This window comes from Enhydra lutris, unplaced genomic scaffold (genome assembly GCF_002288905.1).
Source record: "Enhydra lutris kenyoni isolate GAN:26980312 unplaced genomic scaffold, ASM228890v2 scaffoldscaffold13, whole genome shotgun sequence".
NCBI classification, from domain to species: domain Eukaryota; kingdom Metazoa; phylum Chordata; class Mammalia; order Carnivora; family Mustelidae; genus Enhydra; species Enhydra lutris.
This window is the reverse complement of record NW_019154097.1, coordinates 40,263,991-40,291,449: the sequence shown is the minus strand read 5'-3', so window position 1 is coordinate 40,291,449 and position 27,459 is coordinate 40,263,991. Positions and strand designations below refer to the sequence as shown.

General features: G+C 54.1%; 1 protein-coding gene across 1 annotated transcript in view; it reads right to left on the bottom strand.

Annotated features, from left to right (window-relative positions):
• Positions 1–21,746, bottom strand: part of LOC111145673 (voltage-dependent N-type calcium channel subunit alpha-1B-like) — a 30,909-nt gene extending 9,163 nt beyond the window's left edge. Inside the window, exons 1-7 of the mRNA XM_022500760.1 lie at positions 21,636–21,746; positions 21,241–21,306; positions 19,630–19,721; positions 17,118–17,262; positions 11,841–11,968; positions 6,126–6,222; positions 3,048–3,156 (exon numbers count right to left, since the gene is read on the bottom strand). Coding sequence (XP_022356468.1) covers positions 3,048–3,156; positions 6,126–6,222; positions 11,841–11,968; positions 17,118–17,262; positions 19,630–19,721; positions 21,241–21,276 — 607 coding nt within the window. The 5' untranslated portion in view covers positions 21,277–21,306; positions 21,636–21,746. The remainder of the gene's footprint in view (positions 1–3,047; positions 3,157–6,125; positions 6,223–11,840; positions 11,969–17,117; positions 17,263–19,629; positions 19,722–21,240; positions 21,307–21,635) is intronic.
• Between the last annotated feature and the right edge of the window lie 5,713 nt (positions 21,747–27,459).

Sequence of the window (27,459 nt, the reverse complement as noted above, 5' to 3'; positions counted from 1 at the left end):
AAGAGCTGACATCATGGCGACACGGAGTCTTCCATGCAGGAAGGCGAGGCAGTGCTTGATTCAGTTAGGTCTTCCTTGATTCTTTCAACCAGTGCTTTGAAACTGGCAGCATACGAATCTCACATATAAATGTTGTAGAGTTATCCAGCAACACAGATGTATTTCATGGTTTTGGTGCGATTTTAATGGAACTTTTCCCCATTTCAACTGTTAATTGCTAATACGTAGAAATACATTTGCTTCTTGCACATTGACCTTGTATCCTGTAGCCTTGCTATACTTGTGTGTTGTTTTAGTAACTTCTTTTAATGGCTTAAAACAATAGAAATTTGTTATCTCAGTTCTGGAGGCCAGAAGCTCAAAATCAAGGCGTCAGCATGACGGTGCCTCCTCCATATGCTCTAGTGAAGAATTCTTCCTTGCCTGTTCCCAGATGTTGGTGGCTCCCAGCCATCGTTGGCATTCCTTGTTTTATAGATACCTCCATTTTACTCAGCTTTTCTTAGAGCCTTTCAGATTTTCTCCATAGATAATCATGCCAGTTGTAAATATGGACGGCTTTATTTCTTCCTTTCCAACTGGTATGCTTCCTATTTCTTTTTCTTAACTTATTACAATGGCTAGGTCCTAAAGAAAGATGTTGAACAGGAATGATGACAGTAGCCATCCTTCGTTTTTGATCTTAGGGGGAAAGTCTTTCTTTGTTAAGCGTGTCATTCGCTGAAGGTTTTTCACAGATATCCTTGGTCAGATTGAAGGGGCTTCCTTCGTTACTACGCTATGCAGAATTTTTAAAATCATGAGTAGATACTTAATTTTTGTGAAATGCTTTTTCTGCATCTACTGAGATGATCATATAGTTCCACTTCTTTGATATAGTAAATTATATTAATTGACTTTTAAACTTGAACTCAACTTGCATTCTTGGGATAAACCCTACTTTTGTCATCAAGTAAATAGAAATATATATATCCAGATTCAGTCTGAGAAAACTGTGTTGAATATTTTTGTGCCTACAGTCATGTGGGATAGTGATCTATAATTTTCTTTTCTTATAATGTCTTTGTCTCTTCTTGGTGTCAGAGTAATGTTAGCATCATACAGTAAGTTGAAAAATATGCTCTTTTTTTCTATTTTCTGGAAGAGTTTATATAGAACAGGTATTATTTCCTCCTTAAATGTTTGGCCGACTTCACCTATGGAGCTAACAGGGCCATGGATTTTCTTATTGGAATTCTTTTAACTATAATTTAATTTCTTTACTAAACATAGTGCTACTCAGATTATCTCTTCCTTTTTTTAACCCACTCAGGTTATCCATGCCTGAATGAGCTTGGTAGTTGGTGTCAAAGAATTTTCCCATTTCATTTAAGTTACTGACAGAGAGTTGTTCATAAAATTTCCTTGTTATCCATTTAATGGTGGCAGGACCTGTAGTGGTGTTCTTTCATTCCTTATATTGGTTATTTTTGTCTCCCTTTTTTCTTGATTAGTCTAGCCAGAGGTTTATTAATTTTATTGGTTTGGTTTCCAACATGATCATCCTTGCTGGTATGTTGAAGGCAGACAAGAGCAGAGGCAGACTGCTGGAAGCTACGGCAACAATCTAGCCAAGACCCAAGAGACAGTGGCTTGAACAGGAGCTGGCAGTGGGAGAGGGCAGAGAAGTGATCATACTCTGTAGATATTGAAGGTAGAGTCAGGAGATATGACAAGGGATCAGATATAGGTCAAAACTGGGGCAAGGATGGAAAAAAAAAAAAAAAGGAGGTAAGAATGACTCCAAAGGCTTTGGCTTGAGTGACCAACTGGAAGAAGAGAGTTTCCACTGATGGAGATGGGAACGACCACGGGGAACACGTGGTGATCAAGTCCGGGCAAGTGAACTTTGGAATGCTTCCTGGGTTTCCAAGTGGAGACAGTAAATAACTTTTCTCACGTAGCTCCTCACATGAGAATGCAGGTCTGGGGTTCAGGAAGAGGCCTGGACTTAAAACACGAAGTAGGAATTCCCAGTATTTAGAGCCATGAGAATAGGTGGAAGCACCAAGGGGGCAGAGAGTCTGAGGGGCGCAGTGACATCCGGAGAGTGGGAGACATGAGAAAACACAACAAGAAACATCAAAGGGATTCAAAAAGGAAGGGACAGCCGAGGAAAGGCTGAGCTGCGGACAGGGAAGATAAGGTCACTGAGCAGCTCAGCGAGCGCGGCTCCCGCAGCACGGCCGTGCAGACCCGCCTGCGGGGTGAACGGGAGAGACCAGACAGACCCTGCAGACCAGTCTCTCGAGAAGCCGGTTGCGAGGAAGAATAAACATAGGGAAGCTGATGGAGGGAGCAGAAAACCTTTTAAAGATGGGAGAGATCATAGCGCGTCTGTATGTTGATACAAAGACTCCAATAGGGAGGAAACAAGTAACAGGACAAGAAGCACGGTGCAGAATTTCTGGCGTGACATCTTTGGGTAGATGATGAGAATGGGACCTAGAGTGCAAGGGGTGGTGGGGTACGGGACTGGCCTTGACTCATCCGCTATAAACAAAATGGCTGAGCTCAAGGTCAAGAATGCAGCCTGGAGGGCGGTGTGGGGGCAGGGACAGGGCGGATTCCCTCTGGTGGCTCTAATCTCCTCTGAAAGTACAGCAGGCGTCACAGGAGGCTGCTGTGGACAGGGGAGGACACACTGGAGCTCAGGAGAGGACCTGCCAGGGACTGGGCTCACTTCGGGGAGTGGACCGCAGGCACACAGACTCTCCGCCCTGGAAGGGTGCTGCCTCCACATGCTCTAGCTCTGGGTAACCTGGACAGGCCGATTACCCTCACCGCACCTCAGCTCCCTCCCATGAAAATGGGATCATTCACAATGCCCCAGGGCGGTTGTCAGATGACAAGGTTGGTGCCCGACAGAGGCGCCATGGGCACCTGTCCTCCGTCCCCTCCAGACAGGCCTCCTCACCCCTCCTCCCTGCACACCCCCCTGGGGGTGGCTCTGGAGTGAGACTGCCAGGCCCCAGCTCGGTGCCCTCCCCAGATGCTGCCTTGCTCACCTGGAGCCAGCTTGATCTCCAGTGCGGTCCGGATGAGGGCCATCAGCGTGGACGTGAAGTGGACAGTCATGTCCTCGTTGGAGATGGGCATGTTCATGCGAACCAGGCGCTAGGGACAAGGGGAGCAGGTCAGGGCCAGGCTTACCAGGGTCCCTCCACTATGGGACTACAAGGTGCTAGAGACCCCTAGAAGCTGGGCTTCTCCTGCGGGTAGCTTCTGCAGGTGCCCAGGCCCAAGCAAAGTTGGGTGGCTGGGAGTTTTGCCAGCATTCGCACTCACCCTTGGACCCCCACCCTCACCAGAGCTGAGGCTTCACCTAGCCGCAGACAAACGGACATCCAGGTAAAGACTGTCGCATCGCACCAAGCCAGAAGGCTGGGTTCCTCTGAAAGAACAGGCACATGCTCAGCTGGAAGGACCCCTGCCCAAGGCTGGAGTAAGGGGCATGTGGCCTGGGCTCAAGAGGGAGGGGTCTGGGCTGCAGAACTGAGGCTGGGGTGCCCTGGGATGGCCCACAGATGGGAGGGAAGACCCCCGTCCTCACTGCTCTGCCCAGTGTCATCCGTTCCACCAGCAGCCCGGAGTCCTGGACAAAGGGCAGGTTAGCCATGAGCACAGCCCTGAGCTCCAGCTCCCAGTGAGGCCTCCCTCCACCCAGGTAGGCTTCATCTCTCACCACCCAGCCAGGGGACCTGGAAGAGGCAGCCAGCACCGTCCAGTCAGAAGGACCCAGAGCCGATGGGACTGCACAGAGCCAACGTGAAGGCTCGTCGGGAGAGGCTCAAGACGACTGCACAGGAGTAAAAGTACTCCAGACCAGACGGGGGGCAGCGTCCTGCTGCTGCGCTCCCTGTTTCCCCATCAGGTGAACCGCCCCTCTCCTCTCCTCATTTTTCAAGGACAGAACCGTGGGAGACAGACGTGTGTCCATCCCACAGACCTCCAGGAATAGCCAACAGCTACCCGGAGCCAAAGGCTCTGAGAACTTATGTGATGCCTAGGAAGAAAACTGTCCCTAGTGTGTCTGGAATGGCCTCAGCATGGCAGATCACCTAGCTGGCCAGCTGGAGCCCTAGGGGGACTGTGACCCACCTGTCTCCTCCCAGCAGTCTCTTGTCCTCTGCCACAAGACAAGAGCTAGAGACGGGGGCGCAGGGTCCCTCCCTGGGCTCTGCCTGTCCTCTGCCAAGCCCGTACCCTATGACACAACAGCCCCTTTTGGGAGGGCCCTCAGCCCTGCCCCTAGTGTCTCGGCCCTAAATCCAATCCTCAATCTAATAGAGGTTGGGTGGTTGGAGACATGAGCCCAGACTCTGCCCCACTGAATGCTGGCAAAGACCCACCTGGCACACCCACTTGTGGTCCCAGGACCACACACATAACCTGTGTGACGCACACCAGGAAAACGGGCTTTCCAGAGCACGGTGTCCCTGTAGACCGGCACCGATGACAGAAGGAGAGGCAGAGGGATTCCTCTCCAGGGGGTCAGGGAGTTGGGCACCAGCATGGAGGAGCGAGCAGGTGATCACCAAGAGAAGAGAGCTCTGTCCAAGGCACCTTCACCAGAGGCTCTCCTCTGCCTGACCAGGCCCTAGAAGGGCCAGGATCTCAGGAAGCGGCAGCAGGACAAGGCCAGGGCAAACAGACAGGCACCTCTGCCCTAAGCTGAGACCCTCCTGGTCACAGCACTCTGCCCGTCTCCTGCACCCTCCCCAGCTCTCTACGCCCCTCCATTCCCACCCAGCCTGCGGCCGCCCCTAGTCTCTTCGTGAACAGCACCTTGGAACCGGCCAGCACAGCTGGGGAGGGGCCCAAAAGGCTAGCCCATCGGGGCCCTGCATGCCCAGCCCAACCCCAGGTACCAGTTTGGACAGAACTCTCCTTCTTGGGAACAAAGCTATGGCCACGCATGCAGGCCTCCAGGCAGGCACAACGTGCAGGCCAGGCAGGGGAGGGCTGAGGAAGAGAGCAGAGGCGTCCGCCGACGGCTTGAAGGGCAACTGCTTAGCTTCCAAAGGCTGTCTGAGCCAGGGGACAGAGACAGGCCCAGGTTTGGAGCATAGACAGTGTGGACAGAACCAGAGAGGTGAGAGCTCTGCTGGGAGGCTTGCTCAGAGAGAGGGCGGGGGCAGGGAGCCTCCAGACACACGCTGGCTGAGCCGCAGGACTCAGGCTGGCTCTGTTTCCTGGGAGCAGCAGGAGCTGCAGGAGGGCTCTCAGTGCTGGGCGGCAGGTGGGGGGTTTGCTGGACGGATGGAAGGTGCCTATACACCAAAGAGGGGTGGCTGAGGACACATGGGCAGATGGGAGCAGGCTGTGGGCTGGGCCATGTGACCCGCTCACTTCCTTAAGAGGGATGCCAGGAGGTGTCCCTCAGTTTACCCCTCATTGCAGCTCAGCCTCCTGGGCATTGGAGGGAGGGGGCTTGGGACCACCTGAGCCCCTGAGGCTCTCTTACCCTGTAGCAGCCCTCTGAAGCCCCAGGAATGACAGCAGGACGCCTCTCCTTGGCACCCTTTTCCTTCTTAAAGCCACAGTGCCTCCTTCCCACTGTGGGGATGCTTCCTCCCCAGGCTGACGGCAGCCCAGACCCCGGGAAGTTCTGCACGTGTGGAGCTGGGCGTGGGCTCCTCCTAAGTGCCAGAGGCCCTGCAGAGCCCTACCACCCCAGGGTCAGACCCGAAGCGCCTTCATCAGGCGCTTATGGGACAGAGAAGCTGAGTGCCATCCTGGGCCCAGAACAAAAGCAGCTTCTGTCAAGAAGGTGGTCTGTCCCGTCATTTCCGGGAAAGAGAAGGAAAGGGAAGAAAGGCAGGGGGAGGGCTCCGCCTCTGTCTTCCTGAGCCTCTCAGGGCCTCTCAGGGTGGGCAGACCCACGGGAACAAGGGGCGGCTGCAGAGACACCATCGTGGTATCCGTGTCCCTCTGTCTGGGAAGGTAGAGGACGTGGTTGGAGCAGAGAAAAGGAAGAAACAGTGAGACAGCAGAGCGGCAGACAGACAGACGGATAAGCCCCCAGAGGAGACCGGAGGCCATCCCCAGCACAGCCAGCCTCGGGGTGCAGGGTTGGGGTCTACCTTGTATGCAACTCGAGCAGGGCATTTCTTCCCCAGCCCCAGGGGTGGGGACATGTGTTTCAGCATCTCAAACATGTCATTGTAACTGATGCGCCCACTGGAGACCCGGCCCAGAGAGGCAGAGGCAGGGTGGGGTCCACAGGAAGGGGTGCAGCAGGAGGGGAGGGGGGAGGAAGCAGACAAGAAAACAGATCCAGTTAACCAGCGTCAGATTACATGCCAAAAGTCAAAATACGCAAAATGAGGGACTTTTCTGCTTGACTTGATCCCCTCCTTGCCCCTCCCAGCCTCACCTCCACACTCCAGCCCCACGCAGGGCAGCGGGCAGGGGTGACATCTGAGCTAATGAACATGGAGGGATGAGGAAGGGCTGCATCGGGGCGGCTTTGGGTTATCAACTTCGGATTTTACACTTTTAGAAACCACAGATAATGCCAAATTGGAAAAGAGCTGTTTCACCGTGCCGGGAGAGCTGGTGCCTGACCCAGGAGGCCAGCCCGAGAACCACGGCAGAAACGTCAGCGTTCCTTAATGCTCAATTTGCTTCCAAGTTAGCCTGGAGGCTAAAAAGTGGAGAAGAATCTAAAACAGGCCAGAAAACTAGAGCGGGAGCCATGTTGTTCTGCAAGGAGCCCGCAGGCTCTCGAGACAAACTGGACGGGTGAGTCCTGCTCCAAGCCCAGAGACGCCCGAGGCTGCCCAGGGCAGGGCCGCTGCTGGGAGTCAGGGCTGGGCAGGAAATGGGAGACTGCGGGGACAGGTGAGGGGGCGCGGTGGGCAGCTGGGGTCGGACGTGGCTTGGAGCCACTCTTGCCCCCTCCTGACAGCACGCCAGGAGCAGGGCTGGGGCCAACGGACGGGACCCGGCTCCAGATCCAGGGAGGTGTCTGGGGCTGCTGACTGTGTCTTCCAGAGGTAGACAGGCCGCCAGGCCTACAGCCTCGACTCCACCCCCAGGGACACCTGCCTATGGGACCTGCTTGGGGTCCCAGAGACATGGTCAGGTGCAGGCCTCCCAGGACAGAAAAGGGACAGCTTTTTCCTGGCAGGAACAACTGCCCCAGGGCCTGGCCCTCCTCCCAGGGTGCCCAGCCTTGGCTGAGTGGATCGATCCAGAGGTGAAGCAGGAGAGCCCATCCTTGGGCCTCCAGTGCCTCCGCCCTCGCCTCCCTCGGGGACCAGAAACCCCCGGGCTGTTGGGCTCTTCGGACTGGGAAGGGCAGCTGCTCCTGGTCTGCTTGTGCCCATGCTCTCCTCCTCTGGGGCCCTTGGCCTCCAGCCTGTCTGACCATCAGCCCACCCTTGAGAGCCTGGAGGCAACGCCAGGTGAGACAGCTGCTTCCTTGGGCACAGGCAGGGCCTGGCCCCCAGCTCCCACCCAGCAGCCGACCCCTGCCCTCAAGGCCCAGCCAGAAAGCTCCGTGTGCACTGCCTCAGAAGGCTACCTCTCCCCGGCCAGCTGGAGGGGTCAGGAGATCAGATGGGGGACCGAAGCGTCCAGGAGGTTGGAGTGCGGGCAGGGCAGGGCAGGAGGAAAGAGAGGTGAGGTGTCGTCATTCCCAAACCAGGCAGGGAGTGTGTGCTGTGTCTGCATTTCGGGCAGGGGAGAGTATGTGGGATGGAGGCTCTGAAGTCGCAAACCTTGTAGGCCAACCTACGAGGGCAGCTCTTCCCTAAGCCAACGGGTGGCGTAATACAACGCAACAAACTGTACATATCCTTATAATGAATCCGGCAACTGGAAAGGAAATGTCACAGGTTACGGCAACCAAGGCAGCTGAGCCCGTCCCGCCCACCCACCCAGCCTGCGGCAGGAAGAGGAGCCCCGCGGCTGGACAGGCAGCTCCCTGCAGGGAACCCTGGGGCTCCGACAGCCCCAGGAAGCGTGGCAGCCCCAAGACAATGTCTGAGCCGGAGGCAGGCGGGAGACACACCACACAGAACATGGCTGGCCCGGCCCCCAGCCCCCACCGTGCACACACTGGAACCACTGGTCCATCTCTCCCTGGGCCCTGCTCCCCGACCCTCTCCGGCAGCTCCTACTCGTGCTCCCCGAGTGCCTGAGACCCCATGCCTGGCTCTCCTGACGGTCCCCACCTCCTAAATCTCCTGGAATTTGCTGGTCCAGCTAAGAACCCCCTTGTCCCAGGGTTGGCACCCCAGCCAACATATGTTTCTCTTTCCTGTCCAATCAGATCCAAACTTCTGGAAAAAAGGGAAGAAAGAGGAAGCCCCATTCTGCCTCACCCAAGTTGCTTGCTAACCTCACTGGACCCTTCCATCACAAAGGGTCTGGAAGCATGGTGAAGCCCCCAGCCCCAGTAATCACCCAACCCAATGCCCAGCCTGTTCTTTGGCTCATCTTCTCTCTTCCACCATCAAACCCCTCAGAGGGTACCAGATGGAAAGTGGGGGAACAAGACCATCGTCCCGACTCAAACACTGTCCTCGCTGTCTATTAAGTCAAAGCTACTGTCTGTCCTGAAGTTCGAGACCTTCTCCGCCTGTCCCAGCCACCCTTCCAGCTCCTTTGCGATGTGTTCTCTTCTCCATCAGACAAAATCAGACCCCCTTCCCTTCAACCCTACCCCACCCGCTTCTCCGGAGCTCCATCCACCCTGCCCCTTCCAGTCTGGCTCAAATGCCACCTCCTCTGACTCACCAGGCAGATGGGGTCTCTCCCTCCCCAAACAGCCGGGCTCCCACTACAGCTCCCCTGATCTCCCCCCAGTGCTGCTGCACCCAGCATCCTGAGAGCACCGAGCCTGCTTCGCCTACACACCCCCGGCCCCCAGCACACGGCGGATGCTCCGGAATGGTGACGGGCAGATGGATGAGCACAAAGACGAGCAGACAGACCGCACACAGGTAGGACGTGATTCTCCTTTCAAGGGTCCACACCACCACAAAGTGAAGCAACACAAAGATGGGGAAGGGCAGCACCAGAAAGCAACAACCCCGTGCCTTCTTCATCTCCCCACAGCATGCATGCCCACGCATACCTGCGTCCACACGCGTGTACACACACAAGCACGCATGCCGTGTACACTCACACACACACAGGCGTTCATGCACACGTGCACACGAGCACACACAGGAGCACACAAACATCACTGCACTCAAATGTCTGCAGTCACATGTGTGCGTACCGGTACATGTACACACAACCACGTGCGCACGTGCACACGTATATGTCTGCTGTACGCGTGCACATGTGCGTGCCACTTGTGTACAGACCTATACACGTACCCACACAAAAACACCCCTGCACATATGCACTGTGCACACACTCCCAGAGCCACACAGGTACAAACACACACACACACGCATATGAAAGCGTGGAAATTTCACAAAGTTCTGCTGTTTTTTAAGTCTCTCCAAGAACCAGGAGACCGCAGAGTGGCCACCTGGGACATAACGTCTACCACGCAGGCTAGGAAGGGCTCAAAGCACTCTCCTTGCTCCTGTGCCCAGGACTCGGTCTGCTTAGTGGCCTCTGCTGGGCCTTCCCCTGTCCCCCTGCCATCTGGAGGCAAGCTCTGTTTTCAGCCCCAGGCACATGTGGGAGCAGCAAGTCTGAGCGTCAGCTGTTGGTCACGTCCGTGTGACTTCGGACACGGGCTTGTGTGCTGATTCACAGAGGCCACCTCTGGTGCGAGGCTTCTATCTGCTGTCTACTCTTCCACAGACTTTCTTGACCACACTCCCAATGGCCTCTGCCTTCCAAAGGCCCCGTTTTCAGAACTCTGGATTTCAGGAAGTCTGAGCCATCACAAAACCACAGTCCAGCCCTGGTCCATTTCCTGTCTGTCCTAATTCTGCTCCACCTGCAGCTGGACTAGGGGAAGTCCTGGGTCTGCAGTTCATAAAGATTTGGGAGAAGTCCTCCCCTCTCACAGGCCTGCACCGACCTGCGTCTGTCCTGCCCACGTGGACATATGTCCAAGTCACAACCCACAGTATCTCCGTTTCCCTGGAACACAACCTCCAGAAACACTGTGCCCGCAAACAGCAGCATCACTCAACACCATGGTCCAGATGCCCCTCCTGGGAAGAGCCTCACTTGGAGTCTCCCCTGCCCGCTGACCTGACCAGAGAACCCCCACCTGCCCTCAGCACGAGACTGGGCATGGCAGGCCCAGCCTGGTGGCACATCAGCACAGTGGTAAGACTCCCCAAGGCCATGGAAACAGTCACCTACGCCATGAAATGTTAAGTAACAGCTACGCTCACTCGGCAATGTGTGAAAATGGCAAAAGATTCACAATGGAGAACACCCAGAAACACTACGGGCACAGCGATGCCCGAGGGTTGCGGGTGCTGCCCGTGGTCTCAGGGCACGCCGGCCCGGGAAGGGTCTCCCGCAGCATCCTCTGGACCTTCCTGGGATGCGGTAGGGGCTCCAGGAAGGCTGCAGGAAAGGAGGCTGAGGGAGCCCTGCCAAGCCCCCAGGCCTTCCGGGCTCCGGGGTCAGAGCACCTGATGCCCTCGCTGAGTTTCCGTTGAGGGAAACACAGGTAGGAGCTCGGGCCATCTGTGGGCCGTAGGGTCCTCACCACGACGACACTGACCATCTCCCCCAGGCCTCTACCACACAGGGGGTGACCACAGCCAGAGCTGCGTGAGGGGGCATAGGCAGGCCGGGGAGCCATGGAGAGAGGACATGGGAGTGGCCACACCCCGTCTTCCCAGGCTTCCCCTTGCCTCCAAGCGTGGGAGGGATGGACGCCCGCTCGTTCACATTTGCGTCTGCTGGGCGCTCACCATGACCGAGACGGGGAGCAGGCCCGTGCCTTCCCCAGCAGCCAGGGCTCTTGGCCCCTCCACGTCCTGGCGGCCTTGCAGAGAGCGCGCCCTGAATAACTACTCAAGAACCCGCTTGAGAGCATGAATGAGTGCATAAGCCAGTGAGGGAGCGACGGATGAAGGAACAGACAGACGGGCAGACGGTGAGTCGGCGCTGCTCCGTGGGCCCCGAGGGTAAGAGCAGTCCCCATGTGCGGGACTCTCACACACACCATGGAACAACGGTTTAGCCCCAGCCAGTCCCCTCACGACACCCTTGCTGTCTGGAAACGAGCCACCCCTCACCTGATGCAACACAGTAACCTTACCCACCAGGACCAGAGGGTCTCCAACATACTAGACCCTTCCTGGTAGCTCCTTCGATGTCAGTAAAAGTTCACCAAGCGCCTGCTATTCGCAGCCTGGGCTGGGGACACAGGTGCGTGTTGGCTCCTGTTCCCAAGGGTGATGGCAGAGAGGGAGAGGCCTGAGCCCATGGGCAAGAAGAATGTCATTTGTGCCATGAAGGCCTCCAAGCTTCATGAGGATGGTGAGGCCCCAAGGGAAGGCCCTCCTGCTGTGTCCACACCCTCTTCCTTGAGCCCTCCACGCCCCTCACGTGACAGACCTTCGAGGAGACCATATGCTCCCCTTCCACAAGTGCCCTGAGCCTCACAGACCCCTCAGAAGCTGCTAAGGGCCGGGCTGAGGGTCTCCTGGAGCTTTTCTCCACCCAGGGAGCTGTGAGAAAGCACTGTGGGCATGAGAAGGAGCGTGCCACCCAGAGGGGGACCTAGCACCACCCTACGTGGGCCCCACCGAGAACTGAGGGACAGACCTCACGTGACACAGGTCTGAAGCCCCCCAGCCTTGTTCCGAGCTCCGTGGCATGGACCACCCTGAGGACCACGGAGCACGGGGGCCACTCACCACGCAGCCGGGTCGTACTCAGCCCAGACCCGGATGAACTCGTCCAGGTGGTGAGGCCCTAGGATGGAAGAGTCCCGTGTAAGGTACTCAAAATTGTCCATGATCACGGCCACAAAGAGGTTCAACATCTGCAGGACAGGAAGGAGAAGGGGTAACATAAGGAGACCTCAGCCTGCCCTCTACTCTAGCCCTTCCCCTCCTGCCAAAGTCTGTGTGAAACCATCCCCGCAGCAGAGGCCACTCCAGCTCATCCAGCGCCAGCCCTGCTTCCCCTGCAGCCTCTGCCCTCCACTCTACCACCACCACCCCTGTGGCAGGCCCCTGCCCTGGGGCTAGATCCCGCCAGCTCTCCCAACACCCCCCACCCCATCCACACACCAAGCTGCCCCACCTCCCATCACCATCGTCCCCTCCCAGCTGGCTGTCAAGGGAAGCAGCAACTTTGGAGTTAGGGGTTTAGATTCTGGCGGCCAAAAGCTTGGCTTCTTTTCCCCTTTAATTGAGTTGAAATTCACAGAACATACATCCAGTATTTTACAACCCAGTGGCTTTACTTACTCACATCAGTCAACCACCCCTCGAGTTTCAAAAATTCTTTATCACCCCAGAAAACGCCTTGTGCCATAAAGGGCCGCTCACTTGCCCCCTTCCCTACAGTGTCTGTTCGGCACCCACAGGCTTGTCTCCTTGCAGTGTTTCATGCAAGAGGAGTCCCTCAGCACAGGGCCATCGAGGGCCTCCCGGGCCCGGCTTCTCTGCTTCCCATGAGGCTCACCCAGTCGTTGGGCGCAGAACCGCACAGCGTGTTAAGGCTGAATAACATCCTGTGCGGTACACAGCAGTTTGCTTCTCTGTCCACCCACGGAAGGACATTTGGGTTGTTGCCACCTGAGGGCTGAACTGTTTTCCACAGAAGTTGATGCATTTTACATTCCTACCGAAATGCGCAAGAGTCACAATTTCTCCACGTGCCTGATGATGCTGGTTATTTTCCATTAAAAAAAATTATTATTATTGTAGCCATTCCAGTGAGTGTGAAGCAAGTGTGTGGTTTTGAGTTTCCTTAATTTAGTCCAAAGATGATGAATATCTTCATGTGCTTGTTGGCCACTTTGTATACCTTCTGGCCAAAAACGTCTATTCTGATTCTTTGCCCATTTTTTTTATCCTTGTCTTTTGCAGTTCTGAGACTTCTTTATGTGTTTTGGATATTATCCCCTTAAAAATATGCAATTAGTAAATATTTTCTCCCATTCCTTAGAATGCATTTTCACATTTCTTATAATCCCCTTTGACACACACAAGTGTTTAATTTTGTAGTCTAATTTATTTTTCTCTTTTGTTGCTTGTGATTTTGGCGTCAAATCTAAGAATCCTTCAACAAATCTGAGATCAAGAGCTGCCCCCATGCTTCTTCTGAGAGTTTTGTAGTGTTAGCTCTTACATTTAGGTCTTTTACCAGTTCTAGGTTCGTTTTTGTATATGGGGTGAGATAGGGGTCCATCTTTTTTTTTTTTTTTCCACATGTGGACATCTGGTTGTCTCTTTGCGATGTGTCAGAGAAACTGTTCTTGCCACACCGAGCACCTTTGGCATCCTCGTCAAAAATCAACTGTCCACAGATATTTGGGTTTATTTCTGGAATCTCCGTCCCACTCTAATGGTCTATCCTTACACCAATACCTACTGTCCCCACATCAACCTTACTGAGATAAACGTGACTACTGACATAATTACAAGATACTTAGAGTACATATTCCAGTCTCTACACACACACACGTTGTCAAAGCATCCCTGCCATCTAGCTAACACGTCCATCACATATTTTTGATAGAATATTTACATTCTGCCCTCTAGAAAATTTCAGTTATACAATGCAGTGTTATCAGCTATAGTCACCATGTTTTACTTCACATTCTCAGACTTTATTCATGTTAGAGCTGAAAGTGTGCACCCTTTCAGCAACTTATCCCTACTTCCCCAACTCTCCAGTCCCTGGCAACAGTTCTTCAACTCTCCTTTTCCATGGTTTGGCTTCCAAAAAAAAATTCCACAGGTAAGTGATGTATGTAGTATTTGTCTTTTTCTGTCTGGCCTTTTTCACCTAGCACAATGCCCTCAAGATCCATCCATGTTGTCACAAATGACAGAAGGATCTCCTTCTTTCCCATGGCTGAATACTGTGAATGTGTGTGTGTACACACCAAGTCTTCCTTATCTACTCATCCGCTGATGAACACTTAGGTTGTTTCCATGTCTTGTCTATTGTGAGTAATGCTGCAGTGAACGTGGGCATGCAGATCTGTCCTCGATATCCTGTTCTCCTTCCATTTGGATGTATACCCAGAAGTGGGATTGCTGGATCATATTTTAGCTCCATTTTTTACTTTTTGAGGAACATCTATACTGTTTTCCATAGTGACGTACCAATTGACATTCCTACTGACCGCATACAGTGGTTCACTTTTCTCCACATCTTCGCCAACACCTGCCATCTCTTGTCTTCTTCACGATAGTCCATTTTAAGTGTGCGAGGCAACGGCCGCGGTTGTCTCGACGTGCATGCCCTGGTGACGGTGACACTGAGCACCTTTTCATGTACGTGTTGGTCGTCTGCATGACTCCTTCGGAGAAGTGTCTCTTCAGCCACACTGTTCTGACTCATGGTACCTTTACAGTAAGTTTTATAATAGGGAAACATGGGTTCTTTCACTTGGTCTTTAATTTTCAAGATTTTTTTGTTATTTGGGGCTCCTTGCCATTCCATATGAATTTGAGGATCAGCTTTCCCATTCCTGTAAAAAGGGCCCTGGAGCCCTGACAGGGTCCACACTGAATGTGGAGCTCACTCTGTGGGGCCATCACCACCTCACCAACATTAAGTCTCCGGATCCATGGGCCTGCATGTCTTTCCACTTAATTAGGTCTTCTTTAACTTATTTAAGGTTTTCATCTTCACGGGTATTTGTTCCTAGGTATTTTATCCCTTTGGATGCTACTGGAAATGGAATTATTTCCTTAATTTCCTTTTCAGGTTGTTTATCGCTGGTACCTGGAAACATAATTGACTTTTATGTGTTGATTTTATACTCTGAGACTTTGATTAACTCATTTATTAGTTCTAGCACTGTGCGTGCGTGTGTGCGCATGTGCGTGCGTGTGTGCATGCGTGTGTGTGCGTGTGCGTTCTTCAAGATGTTCTACATATACCATCATATCATCGGCAAATAGAGATAGCTTTACCTTTTCCTCTCCAATTTGGGTGCTTTTTATTTCTTTTCCTTGCCTAACTCCTCTAACTAAAACTTCCAGCACAATGCTGAGTAGAAGTGATAAGGAAGTGGGGATCCTTGTCCAGTTCCTGATATTTGAAGGAAAAGTTTGTAGTCCTTCGTCACTGAGTTTAATGTCAACTACAGGTTTTCATAAATGCCCTTCGTCACGTTACAGAGATTCCCGTCTTTTCTGAGTCTGCTAAGTGCTTCTGTCATGAAAGGGTGTTGAATTTTGTCAAGTGCTTTTCTGCATCTATTGAGATAATCATGTGAGTTTTTTCCCTTACCACATTGGTTAGTCTCTGTATGTTGAAGATGCAACCCTCCTGGGATAAATGAAAGATGCACTCCTGGGATAAACCCCACCTGATCACCGTGTCTAACCCCTTAACGTGCTGTGGGAGCTGGTGTGCTAGTATTTTGTTCAGGATCCTTACTGTGTACTTAGCACGGACGTTGGTCTGTAGTTATCTTGCTTGTGGCATCATTCCTGCTTTTGGTATTAGCATAATGGCAGCATCATAGGATTTGTTAGATGTTTCTCTTCTTCTACTTTTTGCAAGAGTTTGAGCAAGGGGCCCTTGGGGGGCTCAGCCAGTTAAGCGTCCCAGTCTTGGTTTCAGCTCAGGTCATGATCTCAGAGTCATGAGATCAAGCCCCACATCAGGCTCCGCAATCAGCATGGAGTCTGCTTGGGATTCTCTCTCTCTCCATCTGCCCGCCCCCCCTCTAAAAATAAAAAGAGCTTGAATAGAATTTATGTTAATTCTTCTTTCAGGCCATTTTCTGAATTTGGTAAAACATACAAAGCAATGAGCTTACCGATTTAATCACTCTGAAGTGCACAGCTGAGGGGCACCATCCCCACCACCTGTCCCCAGAACTCTTCCATCTTCCCCAGCCAAAACCCTGCCCCCGAGAAACACTAATCCCCATCCCCTCCCCCAATCCCCGGTGCCTGCTGTCGTGCTCTCCGTCTCTACGAGCTTCCCTGCTCTAAGGACCTCAGACAGCTGAAACCATGCTGTTACTTCTCCTTTTGCCGCTGGTTTCTTTCTCTTAGCGTCATGACTTCACAGGCCATCCATACCGTAGCATGGGTCAGAAGAGCCTCTCTTCCTAAGGCCGAATTGTACTCCCTTGTGTGTCCATGTCACAACCACTCACTCACTGGTGGGCACTTTGGTTGCTTCTGCCTCCAGGCCATTGTGAATGATGCTGCTGCGAACGTGCATGTACAAATACCGGCTTGAGGCCCTGCCCTCAGCTCTGGCATGTGCCCGGAGTGCAGCTGCTGGATCAGACGGCCACTCTGTTGTTCCCTTATCGAGGAGCTGCCATGCTGACTTCCACAGCCGCCGCACCACCTGACACCCCCCGCTGGCCGTGGACGAGGGCTTCTCTCAAGAACACCAGCAGACTGCAGGGGCTGCTTTCTTCCTTGTTTGCTCTCATGCCCATGTTTAATCTCCCGTCCTGCTGGTCCCCACCCTTCTCTAGGCACCGTCACCTCCAGCCACCTCCCCGGTCACTCTTCAGCCACTCCTGATCAGAAGCCAGAGCAAGGTTTGGAAACGTCACCCAGATTGTGTCATGCCCCTGCTCCAAGTTTTCCAGAGGTGTCTGCTGACCTGGAACAAAATCCACGTCCCCAGGACCCAGTCCACTGAGCTCCCCACCGCCCCAGTTCCCAAGGCTCGTCTGCCCCAGGCACGCTGGCTGGAGTGCTGCTTCTCTGTAACTCACCACTGTGACAGAGGCTAAAGGCTAAAGAACAGGTGTCCTGTGGAAAGTTAAAACCCTTTCTGAGAAGGAAAGGCCCACAGGAGCTCATCACAGAGTGGGTCCTTTTATAGGTCATCATCTCCGGAGACACAGGACCATCAACACAGAATCAGCTTGCAATGAGACATGAATCAGTACCAGGGATCTGTGAGAGACGTAGGGGGACCTGCGATGGACTGAGACAGGTGGACACATGGGCACAGTGACCAGGACTTACCAGAAAGGAGCAAAGGAAGATGAAGGAGACGAAGTAGAAGTAGGCAAAGTCGCTCCCACACTCACTGGCATTGGCGTGCTCATCACAGGCCTGATTGCTGAGACAGGACAGCATGATCTCATGCCAGGCCTCCCCCGTGGCACTCCTAAGAAGAAGGGCAGAGCCGTGAGGCCCATGAAGGAAGGGCCAGACCAGCCAGAGAAGGGTTCCCAGAAGAGCGGGCTCCAGTGCACACCCTCACTGGGCTCAGAATCCTCTGGCATTAGGTTTGCAAACTGATCATTAACCTAGAAAGAACTAGTTACTGAAAATAAGGCAGTGCACCAGAAGCCAGCACCATGGTGAGTGCCCCTCCATGGACCTCTGAGCCCCTCGAAGCCAACACAGCCTTTCCTGGCCCCTCCCACAGCAGGTGCCATCCCAGCCTTCCTTGATTCAACAAGTGGGGACTCCACCCCTCCAGTTTCTCAGACCAAACAGGTCGCAGTCATCCCTGCCTCCACTCATTCTCACCACCCCTGTTCACCAGCTCATCTACCTCCAAAGAACAGCTGGACTCTAACTGCCTCTCACCACCCTGGGTTAGGCAACCATCACCTTCCCCGAGCTCTGCAACAGCTTCTGAGTGGCTTTTCCTGCTCCACACCCCACAACACCCAAGTGGGTCCAACAAACACAGATGAGATCAGGTCACTTCTCTCAACGACCCCCAAACTCACTGCAAATCCAAAATGCACACAACTGCCCACAATTCCGTGCGGCCTGCAGCCCGTTCTCTCTCTCTGCTCAGCCCACTCCAGCCACAGCAGCGTCTGCGCTTCCAGAACACACCACGAACAACCCCACCCCGAGCGGCCACCATGGAGGACCTTCTTCATGGACATTTGTCCCCGATATGCAGTCAGAACACGGGCCGGAGGTCCCGCAGACTTGCAGGTAGACCAGAGGCCTGGGTGCCCCCCACCTGGTGTGCCCGTGTGCCCAGCTCTGGGCACAAGCGAGCCCAGCTCTGGGCACAAGCGAGCCCACTGTCCATCACCAGTGGCTAGGAGTAGGGGGCTCTTCCTGCAGGGCAGCTGTCCTGTGCCAGGCCTGACTGACATGGGCATTCCTATGTGACTCCGAGATCAGGGAGGAAAAGAGATCTTTGAGAACAAAGGCTTCCAGCTGCGGCTGGTTTCAGAGACCTGCTTCAACTACTGCAGCCTGAGGCAGGACTTTAACAGATGAAGAGATGAAATGAACATAACAGCTAAAGTCTGGAGAGACGATGTCATTTGGAGAAAGTGTCGGCCTCTGACTGAAAGAACAAGGGTCAGCCAACTCTCTCCAGGCGGCCTAGCAGAGCAGACCCGTCTGCTCTCCCTCCATGGAAAGAACCCCACAGGCCCTGCCTGGGACTGTGTGGGGCTCCCCCAGCTTAGGCCTCACAAGCATTTGCATAAAGAAACACACATGTGGGGGCGCCTGGGTGGCTCAGTGGGTTAAGCGACTGCCTTTGGCTCAGGTCATGACCTCAGGGTCCTGGGATCGAGCCCCACATCGGGCTCTCTGCTCAGCAGGGAGCCTGCTTCCTCCTCTCTCCCTGCCTGCCTCTCTGCCTGCTTGTGATCTCTGTCTCTGTCAAATAAATAAATAAAATCTTAAAAAAAAAAAAGGGAAGAAAGAAAAGAAACACACATGTGGGAACCTCAAGAAGGAGCCCCGGGTGGCATCTTATGTCAGCCCCCAGCTCCCCAAGTCCCTCCAAAGGGCTCCTTTCTTCCCTCCGAGGGTCACAGTGGTGGGCTTGCCTTACTGAAGGAGACTCTGGAGGCGGGGAGACACCTTCACCCCTCTCCCTTCAGACCCCAAACAGGGAGGGTCAACAGCCCCCAGTCTGAGGAGAGTGTGCCACGTCTCAGGACAACAGGTGCCCCCAGGCCTCCCGAACACATTCTCACCGGGAGGCACCTGAGCCAGGACCAAGCCACTCTGACGCTGGACTTGGGGCAGAAAGCCTAGGGAACTGCAGTCCTGTGAGCCCCAAGGGCAGCTGGAGGCACACTCACACCAGTGGGTCTGGCCAGCTGAGTCCCTTGGGTCACTAAGTAGCACGCTCGCCGTCAGCAGCTGTTGCCCTGCTTCCCCCGGTCCCACAGACCCTGCAGTCAACAAGGTGAGCAGATGGAAAGCTTACAGCCAGCACACTGAAAAAGATCCTGCTGGACACCTTCTGTCCTCCCAGACCCTTGGCCGCAGCCTCACTAAGGCCTTCTGGCCACCACCGGGTACCTGAGCCGAGGTGGTCAAGGCCAGCCTCACACCTGGGGCTCTCAGGTTGACCTCCCTTGGGGGCTTGCGTTCTGTCTGCCCTGAGGCCCAGGAACCCTTAGGGAAGGATGCCAAGAAGAGGGGAGAAGAAGCTGGGAAGGCCCACTGAGGGGAGGCCAGCCCGAGCTGGGTTGGCACACACCCCGTCCCTCCTGAACGGAGGAGCCCCCAAGCCTGTGCTGACCCCTGACCAACACACCTGAACAGCAGCATCAGGGCCTGCAGAAACGTCCGGAAGTTGTTGTGCCGGTTGATGCTGCTGTCATCATCCAGCGCAATATTTCCAAAAACCTGAAAGGAGAAAGAAGGCTGCAGGCTGGTGCTGTTGGGACCCCTGGAGCTGTGGCCAGGCAGAGGAGGGTGTGTGCCCGTGAGGACCCACAAGGCCCAGGACACAGCCCTTAGCCACCTCCACTGTAGCAGGGGCTGGAGGGGCCTGTGCTTCCAGCCAAATGTGTCACTGCCCCACCCCCCGCCAGCTCCACGTGTCTGCAGGCACAAGTCCGCACACCCAGTGAAAACGCGGCTGGAGCTCAGCGTACGTGGGCTGCTCTGTATGGAAGACGGACGCACTAGAAAGTTCACTCTGTCATCAGTGACTACGAGGCGGGAATTATTGTGATAATAGCCAGGAGATCAACTTGAAAGTTTCTTTTTAAGTGTCTTTGCAAATACCACAATGGGCTTTTTATCCATTTTAATTGATTTCTTTTTTGGGTTAGGAATGCAAACAAGTCAGTAACTATACGTGGCTTGAAATCTGTAATCTGGCTGAAAAACTTAGGAACTATCAAAGCTTCACCAAAAACAAAGATCAGTGACCCTTATGGTCTTATACATCCACAAAAAAAAGCAGCCAAAAATACATTTTATTTATTTATTTATTTATTTAAAGATTTTATTTATTTGACAGAGATGACAAGTAGGCAGAGAGGCAGGCAGAGAAAGAGGGGGGAAGCAGGTTCCCCGCTGAGCAGGGAGCTCAGATCCCAGGACCCTGGGATCATGACCTGAGCCGAAGGCAGAGGCTTAACCCACTGAGCCACCCAGGCGCCCCGAAAAATACATTTTAAAGAGCATCCGGTATCAGCAAATTTTAAAGCAAGTGAAGCTTTTCACTCCCTGAAACAGAGTTTAAAAATCAATTTGCACCTAACCTTTGAGACAGTGGCTTCTTCCACTGTAATTTAACATTGGGATCCAACTCCTACCCTACTGCTGAAAAGTGACCCGATGCCAAAGATTCAAATCTGGAACACTGCTTTGTGTCTCATAAATGTTTTTCCAAACAGCTAACCAAGGGTTCTTGGGGAAATGAAGGGGATCTAAATTCTCTCAGCTGGATCTGACAGTATAGTGACCCAATTCGATCCTGCTGACTTTTTCTTCTAGAACATACGATCTCCTGTAAAGGGTCAGGCTGGCTCTCTGGACTGAGAGAAGGACCGGCTGGGGCACATGTGCTTCAAATCTCCACCGGCGGGGGCGGCCAGCACCCAGTCCAATGAGCCCACCGACACCCTAACAGCCCCGTGGGGTTTTACTCAGGAGCACGGCAGAGCACAGTACCACGGGCCACGGACGGGGGGACTACGCCTCACTAGAGGACTCTGGGAGACAGGCCCAGACTCGGGGTGCCCAACCTCAGTGTCCTCATCGATAGAACAGCCTTTCTGAGAGTTAAGTTCATAAAGTCCTGAAAACGGTATCTGCCTCATAAGCAAAGTTCCCTGAGTGTCGCTCTGTCACAGGTACCATCTGGTGACCGTGACCAGCACCCTGCCGCCCCCGGTCCCGTCAGCACGCCCACCTGCATGCCGATGATGGCGTAGATGAAGAACAGCATGGCGATGAGAAGACACACGTAGGGCAGGGCCTGTGGAGACACACGGAGGACAGGGCAGCTCCAGGGGGCTGCCCCGCTGCCTGGCTCGGACCTTGTCTGCGGAGGGGATGGTGGTCTGCCTGGCTCAGACCTCAGCGGCCGCAGAGCCACCCCACTGACCACAAAGCCCCTCTACCAAGAGGCGGCCTCGCTTCCTTCATCCCTGAGCAGTCGCGCGCCCCGCCACGGGGTCAGTGAGCACAACCGAGGGGCTGTCTGGGCAACTTAGAAGGTCTGTAAACCACAACGGGGTAACAGGCACCAAGGGGCCTCCAGGAGGAGGGCCGCTCCGGGGCTCAGGGCGCTGGGCCGGGCCTCACCTTGAAGGACTGCACAAAGGTCCACAGCAGAATGCGGATGGTGTAGCCTTGGCGCAGCAGCTTGATGAGCCGGGCGGCCCGAAACAGGCGCAGGAAGCTGAGGTTGATGAAATTGTTCTGTGGGGAAGACAGGCTGTTCTCAAGCCGGCGGAGATCAGCCTCCCACCATGGCAGACCTCCCACCCGCCTCTCCCAGACCTGCTGTGCCCCGAAGGAAAGTGGATCCAAAGAGAGACCAAACAGAAAGTCACTGCTCTACAGGAGAGAAGCAGCAACGGCCACCAGAAAACCTTCCGAAAGTGAAGCTTGTCATTGCCAATCACTTCTCATGCAGCAAATCAATGGAAACCCTCTGCTCTAGGCTCCCCTGCACCCGACAGGGACGGAGAGAGACGAACTCCCAGAAGTAGCCCCTTGCTGCCAAGAGGAGCCAGGGGGCCACCTGTGGATGGGCCTCCAACGTGGACCGCCTCTTGCGAGACACAGCCAAGCCGTGCAAGCGCCGGGCAGGGCTGCTTCTCCACGGAGAGCCTCTGAGGGGCCCTTCCCTTCTCCGCATGGCTAGCAAAGCCCCTGCCTGCCTGGGACCTGGCAGAGGGGCAAACATTTCCCCCAGAGCTGCTCACGGTGCCTGCAGACAAGTCACCGTACGAAGTGTAAGTGTGGGCGATCCCACTGCCCACACCACGGAAGCCACTCAGGAAATCCACGAATGCTCCCAGTGGCAGAGATCCCGGGATGTCAAGCATGGCTCCTTCATCAGAGGGGGAGTGAGCTTTCCATCTGGGCCCAGGGGCACCTTGAATTATCAGCCCATCCCTTTCAGGAAGAACGGCTCTGGGCGGACGACGTAGGTGTGCTTGTGGCCCTGGGCAGCTTCCCAGCCTCTGTCTGCTTAGAGACCAGGTGCCCGCATGACAGCAGCTCCCTGACATCTGGGTGTCTAACATAGGCAAGCAGCTCAGGCTTAGAAACAATGTATCGCCAGATTCAGTGGTCCAATGGAGACAGAAGAGAACACGACATGTTCAATGAGCGGCAGTGGGAGAGCACGTGCAGGGGCTGTGGGGAGCCTGGGGAGAGCTGGCTGCCCCCCTCCAGAGCTGCCCAGCTGGTCCTGGCTGGGACAAAGCGTTCAGTGGACAGGCAGGTCTCACTCCCACTTCTGAGGACCATGGCCCCAACCCAGCCTTGTCCACCCCTTTGTTCCCACTGGGGTGGGGGATGCTGGGGACTCTAGTCTGTCTCTGCTGGGGGGCTAGAGGTGGGAGGCACGAGGTAGTCACAAGGAGGTGCTGACTAGGGTCTGGATCAGCAAAAGGCAGAAGTGGACCATGGGTGGGATCCTGGAGGGCAAACAGGCTTGCCTACAGCTCCCTCACCTGCTTGCTGTGCTGGGGCAAGAGAATCTCAGTGGTGCAGGAAACACCCACACTCGCCCTGCGGGCCCCAGGTTTGCAGGTGAGCCAGTCAGCTCGGGAGGACCGGCACAGCGGTGGAAGGGAGACCTCGTCTACAGCGCTGGGAAATCCCAGCATGAGGCAGTAAAGCAGAGGAAGGTGAGGGAGCCGGCAAGTGCCTGGCCTCCTCTGAGGTCCCACTTGGACCGCACCTGCCCACTTGCATCTGGAGGGCCCAAGACTGTTACAACACAGTCAGCATCTGCCCAGCCCAAAGGACTTTGCTCAGGCCACTGGCACCTAGAGATTCTCGGGAAAAGAGAGGCTCTGGGTGAGAAAGAAGGGATGGAGGACAAGGCAGGGGAGGGCACTGATCGTGCGCAGTGTGCACCAACACAAAGCTCACACGCCCCGGCCTACTTTTTGCTGAGACTCAAGCTCTCACCCCTCCCCCGAGATGTCTTTTCTCAGGGCTCCAGGGGGCACTCGGGAGGGGGGCGGGGGCCACAGACACACAGCCTGAGAGAGCCATGAGGACGGATGGTGACAGCAGCCACAGATACCCCAAGCACAGGGTGGCAGGCAGAGCACTCCGGGGCCGCACCAGGGCGGGAGCTGCCAGGCACCAGCACGCGAGCAGCATACGGGAGAACGGGGGGGAGGTGGTCAGCAAGCACACGGCAGCCTCCCCACGGCCACGCGTTGTCACCTCTGGCCTCAGCCAGCCCCTCAGTGGTGGAAAGGGCCTGCCCCGTCCTCCCAGAGTCCATGGTTTCTGTCACACCAGAGAGCCCCAAGTACCTTATTTCAAAGCCTACATTTCAATCACCTACATTTCAAAGCCAGGCCCTTCCTGACTGCCACCTGCCTCGGCATTGGGAAGGTCTAGGGCACCCCAAAGAGGCATTATCACAACCCGCAATGTGGCGGATGGTTCACCCTGAGGGTACCCTGGTCCCCAGCTCCTCTGAGCCCCTGGCTTCCTCACCCACAAGACGGGGACATTAGGACGTTGTCCCCAGATGCTGAGGAATCAGAGATTTGAGGGATTTAAAGGCACGCCAGGCATCGTGACACACACCCCGCAAAGGGGAGCCCCAGACCCCGACAGGCATCCCCTGTGCCCTGTGCACATCTGTTGGGACCCACACTCCATGCTGGCAGCAAGGTCCAGCAAGCAAGCGACAGACTGCTCTCATACTTGGCTCTTTCCCGGCGGGACGATGAGGAGGAACAGACCCCAAGGTGCTCAGCGTGTCATGGGACTGTGTGCACTCTGAAGAGGGAGGGCACGGGGGCAGGGGGCTCTTCCCAAGGGCACAGGGAACAGCCATGGAGGGGCCTGATTCAGATATTTCTGCATCAAATGGCATTTTCTCAAAACCTCAAGATCTTCTCCACTTGTGAAATACTTGATCATTAATGTTCATTTTCTGGAACAGGATCTCAAATACTTGCTACTTTATATGAATTTCCAGTCACAGCCTCGGTTTCATCTGCTCCTGGTGTCTTTGCTCTCCTGTCAGATACTCCTGAAGGCCTGGGGTTCACGCCACCCAGCCGTGGGAACCACGGAGCGAGCGTGCACGAGCTGGCCAGTGAAGGCTGGACACAGGAGCCAGGTGCTCTGCTGTCTCTGGGGACAGACCCTCTTCCCGCTCCGTTCAGGCCTTACACAACCCCTTCTGAATCACGGAGACACAATCTCCAATCCCCTCCAGCCCCGAGGCCCAGAGAGGATTCCCCGTGGAAGGGCAATTCCAGGAAGAATGCTAGAGGAGGCATCGTCAGAGGCCACTGGGGAGAACCACCATTGTATGTGGGTTCAATGGGGACAGAGCAGAAGGGAGATGGTGCCAGAGAAACCATGGACTCCACAGGATCAGGTCGAAACTCATGCCCTACAAAATCCCTCCGATTCTGAACCCAATCCCAACAGGAAAAACTGGCTGGGCACTTACCCACTTGGCTCAGAAGACCCAAGGCCAGTTCCTGAATCAAACAGTTCCCGGGAGGGCCCTCAGAAGCCCCCACTGGACCCCAGATGCTGAGAAGAGACCAGAGGGGATGGGGACTGCCAGACTCTGACCACACGCCTCAGGAAGGCGGTGGTGAGGGCTCACAGGAGAAGGGACAGGGGCAGGGCAAGCAAAGCAAGGAGTTTTAAGAACTGTTTAAAGTCATGAAACCAACCGTTTCCTATATGTGATGTTTTCATGGATGGGTATTTGCGTATTATTTACAAATTGGGATGTTTGAGCAGCAGGTGCACAACATACAGACGGAGACATGGTTTTCGCATTGTATGTTGGTTGGATGGCGTGAGTCAGCAGGTAGTTTACGGTAAATCAAGAACAAAAACAGAAAACAAAAGAGAAAATGAGTCATCAACACAAGCAAAAACTCAAACTTCGAATACCTCACTGGAAAATTTTAGGATTTTAGTAAACTTTGCACATTTTGCTTAAAATGCACCAGATCAAATATTTTGGAAATCTGGAGGCTATGCAGACAGGGTGGCGCTCGTTTGCATTCCTGTTTGTAATGCAAATCCAAAGATGACTCACAGACACTTGTTTTTTTATTTCCAGGCAAAGAAATCAATGTCAGTTTTATGCTTCCTTGGGGATGCTGTCTCTACACGACCCTGGTTAAGGCTATTACTCTATTTTGATTAAGTGGGAGGTGGGAACTGACACTCATATTTTTGCCTAAGGAAAAAAAAGTACATTCACAAAGTAACACATGAAGTGACTACAAATGAACAAAAATAAAGACGCCACTAATCCACACGCCGGCTCCCTTCCATCTTTTCCGCTCTGGGCAGAACAGGGTGAAGGACGGGAGCGCTAGTGGCCAGAGCCACCAGAGCTTCCGAGCCGAGCAGTACCTCATTCCTCCCGCCAGCCCTGCTGGGCATCGGGGGCTGATGGCCACCACCATGGAGGGCTTATTTGAAGGGTGGTCTGATCCAACCACAAGCCACCCAGACCTCGAGTGTCCAATAGCTGAGGGACGGACACTGGGCCTCCTGCTTACAGAAGGTCTCTGCCTTGTGTGCGGGCCTCTCTGGAGCCAGAGGTCTCCCCAGAAGACATTTAGGCATCATGCACTCTGCACGTCTGGCAACCCTCACCCTTGATACCCACTCATCATTCTGCCCTCTCTGAGAGGACACACGCCCATGAAGGAACCCCAGAGCTGTGTCCTTGCAGATGGGAGCTCGGTGTCTGGATCCCTCTATCTGGAGGACAAAGACTGCTGTGTCCAAGGATGAGGCCCAGAGGGATCAGCAGTCAGCTTGCTCCTCCCAGCAACCACACTGGTACGAACTATTCCTGGATGAGAAGCGCCTGGGCAATGCCACAATGCCAAGGGCTGTTGTGACAAACATCCTTGGCTTTTGCATGAAAATGGCAGCTCGGAACTTTCCCCCTATTGTTTGGATTGTTAATTTTTTAAAACCACGAAACATACCACATACACAAAATATGTATAAATATGTGTATAGATGCACATTTTAAAGAAAAGGAATAAAATGTCCATCCATCCATCACCCCACTTAAAGAAAACAGAATGTCACCAAGACTTTCGAAGCCCTTCTTGTCCCCCTTTGTCCTCCCCAGACGTAGTAGCTACCTGTAATGCTTGTTAACAATTTCTTTTCTTTACTGTCTTACCACAAACTCTGAAAACGTGTTATACTTGGCTTCTCTTAACCTTTGTGATGGGACGCTACTGTACGCGGCCTTCTCAGACTTGGGCAGACTTGCTGACGGCGAGCAAACTGCTTCTCAGGGGCTTCCCTCCTGATGCAGAGACCACCCTCTGGTGCGTGGGGCGCATCACTCTGTTCACGGGCGGTCACAACCGGTGCATTCCGGGGCTGCCGTGAACTGCGTAGCCACGAACCTCTGTGTGAGAGGGTCTCTGGGTCACCTGCCCGGACACCCTCTGGCACATGACCTAAGAGGGAATCCCCCAGCGGCAGGCATGTCTATGCCTGACTTTCCGGGGATTGCCACACTTTTCCCAGCAGGAGCGTGGAGGTTCTGGCTGACCCACTTGCTAAGCACTGGCATGGCTGGAATTCCTGTCTGACAAACTGGAGGGTATGAAAGGGCATCTCAATGTCTTTCACCTTACGTTTCTTTAATTACAAATAAGGTTCGTTGGTCATTTCTGTTTCTCACTCTTTTAGCAAAATGCCCAGTTACATCTTCAGCTCATTTATCCATCTGGTTGCTTCTGTTTTTCTTAATGATTCACTGAAGGGCCTTGCACATTTTGGACACTAACCTTCACTAATGGTTCAGAAAACCTCTCTGCCCTCCGACCACGCCTTTGTCAATCAATGTCGGTGCATCTGAGGCCTGAGGAGCTCATTCTTGCTCTCTGTTATTGACCTCATCCAGTCTCATGGC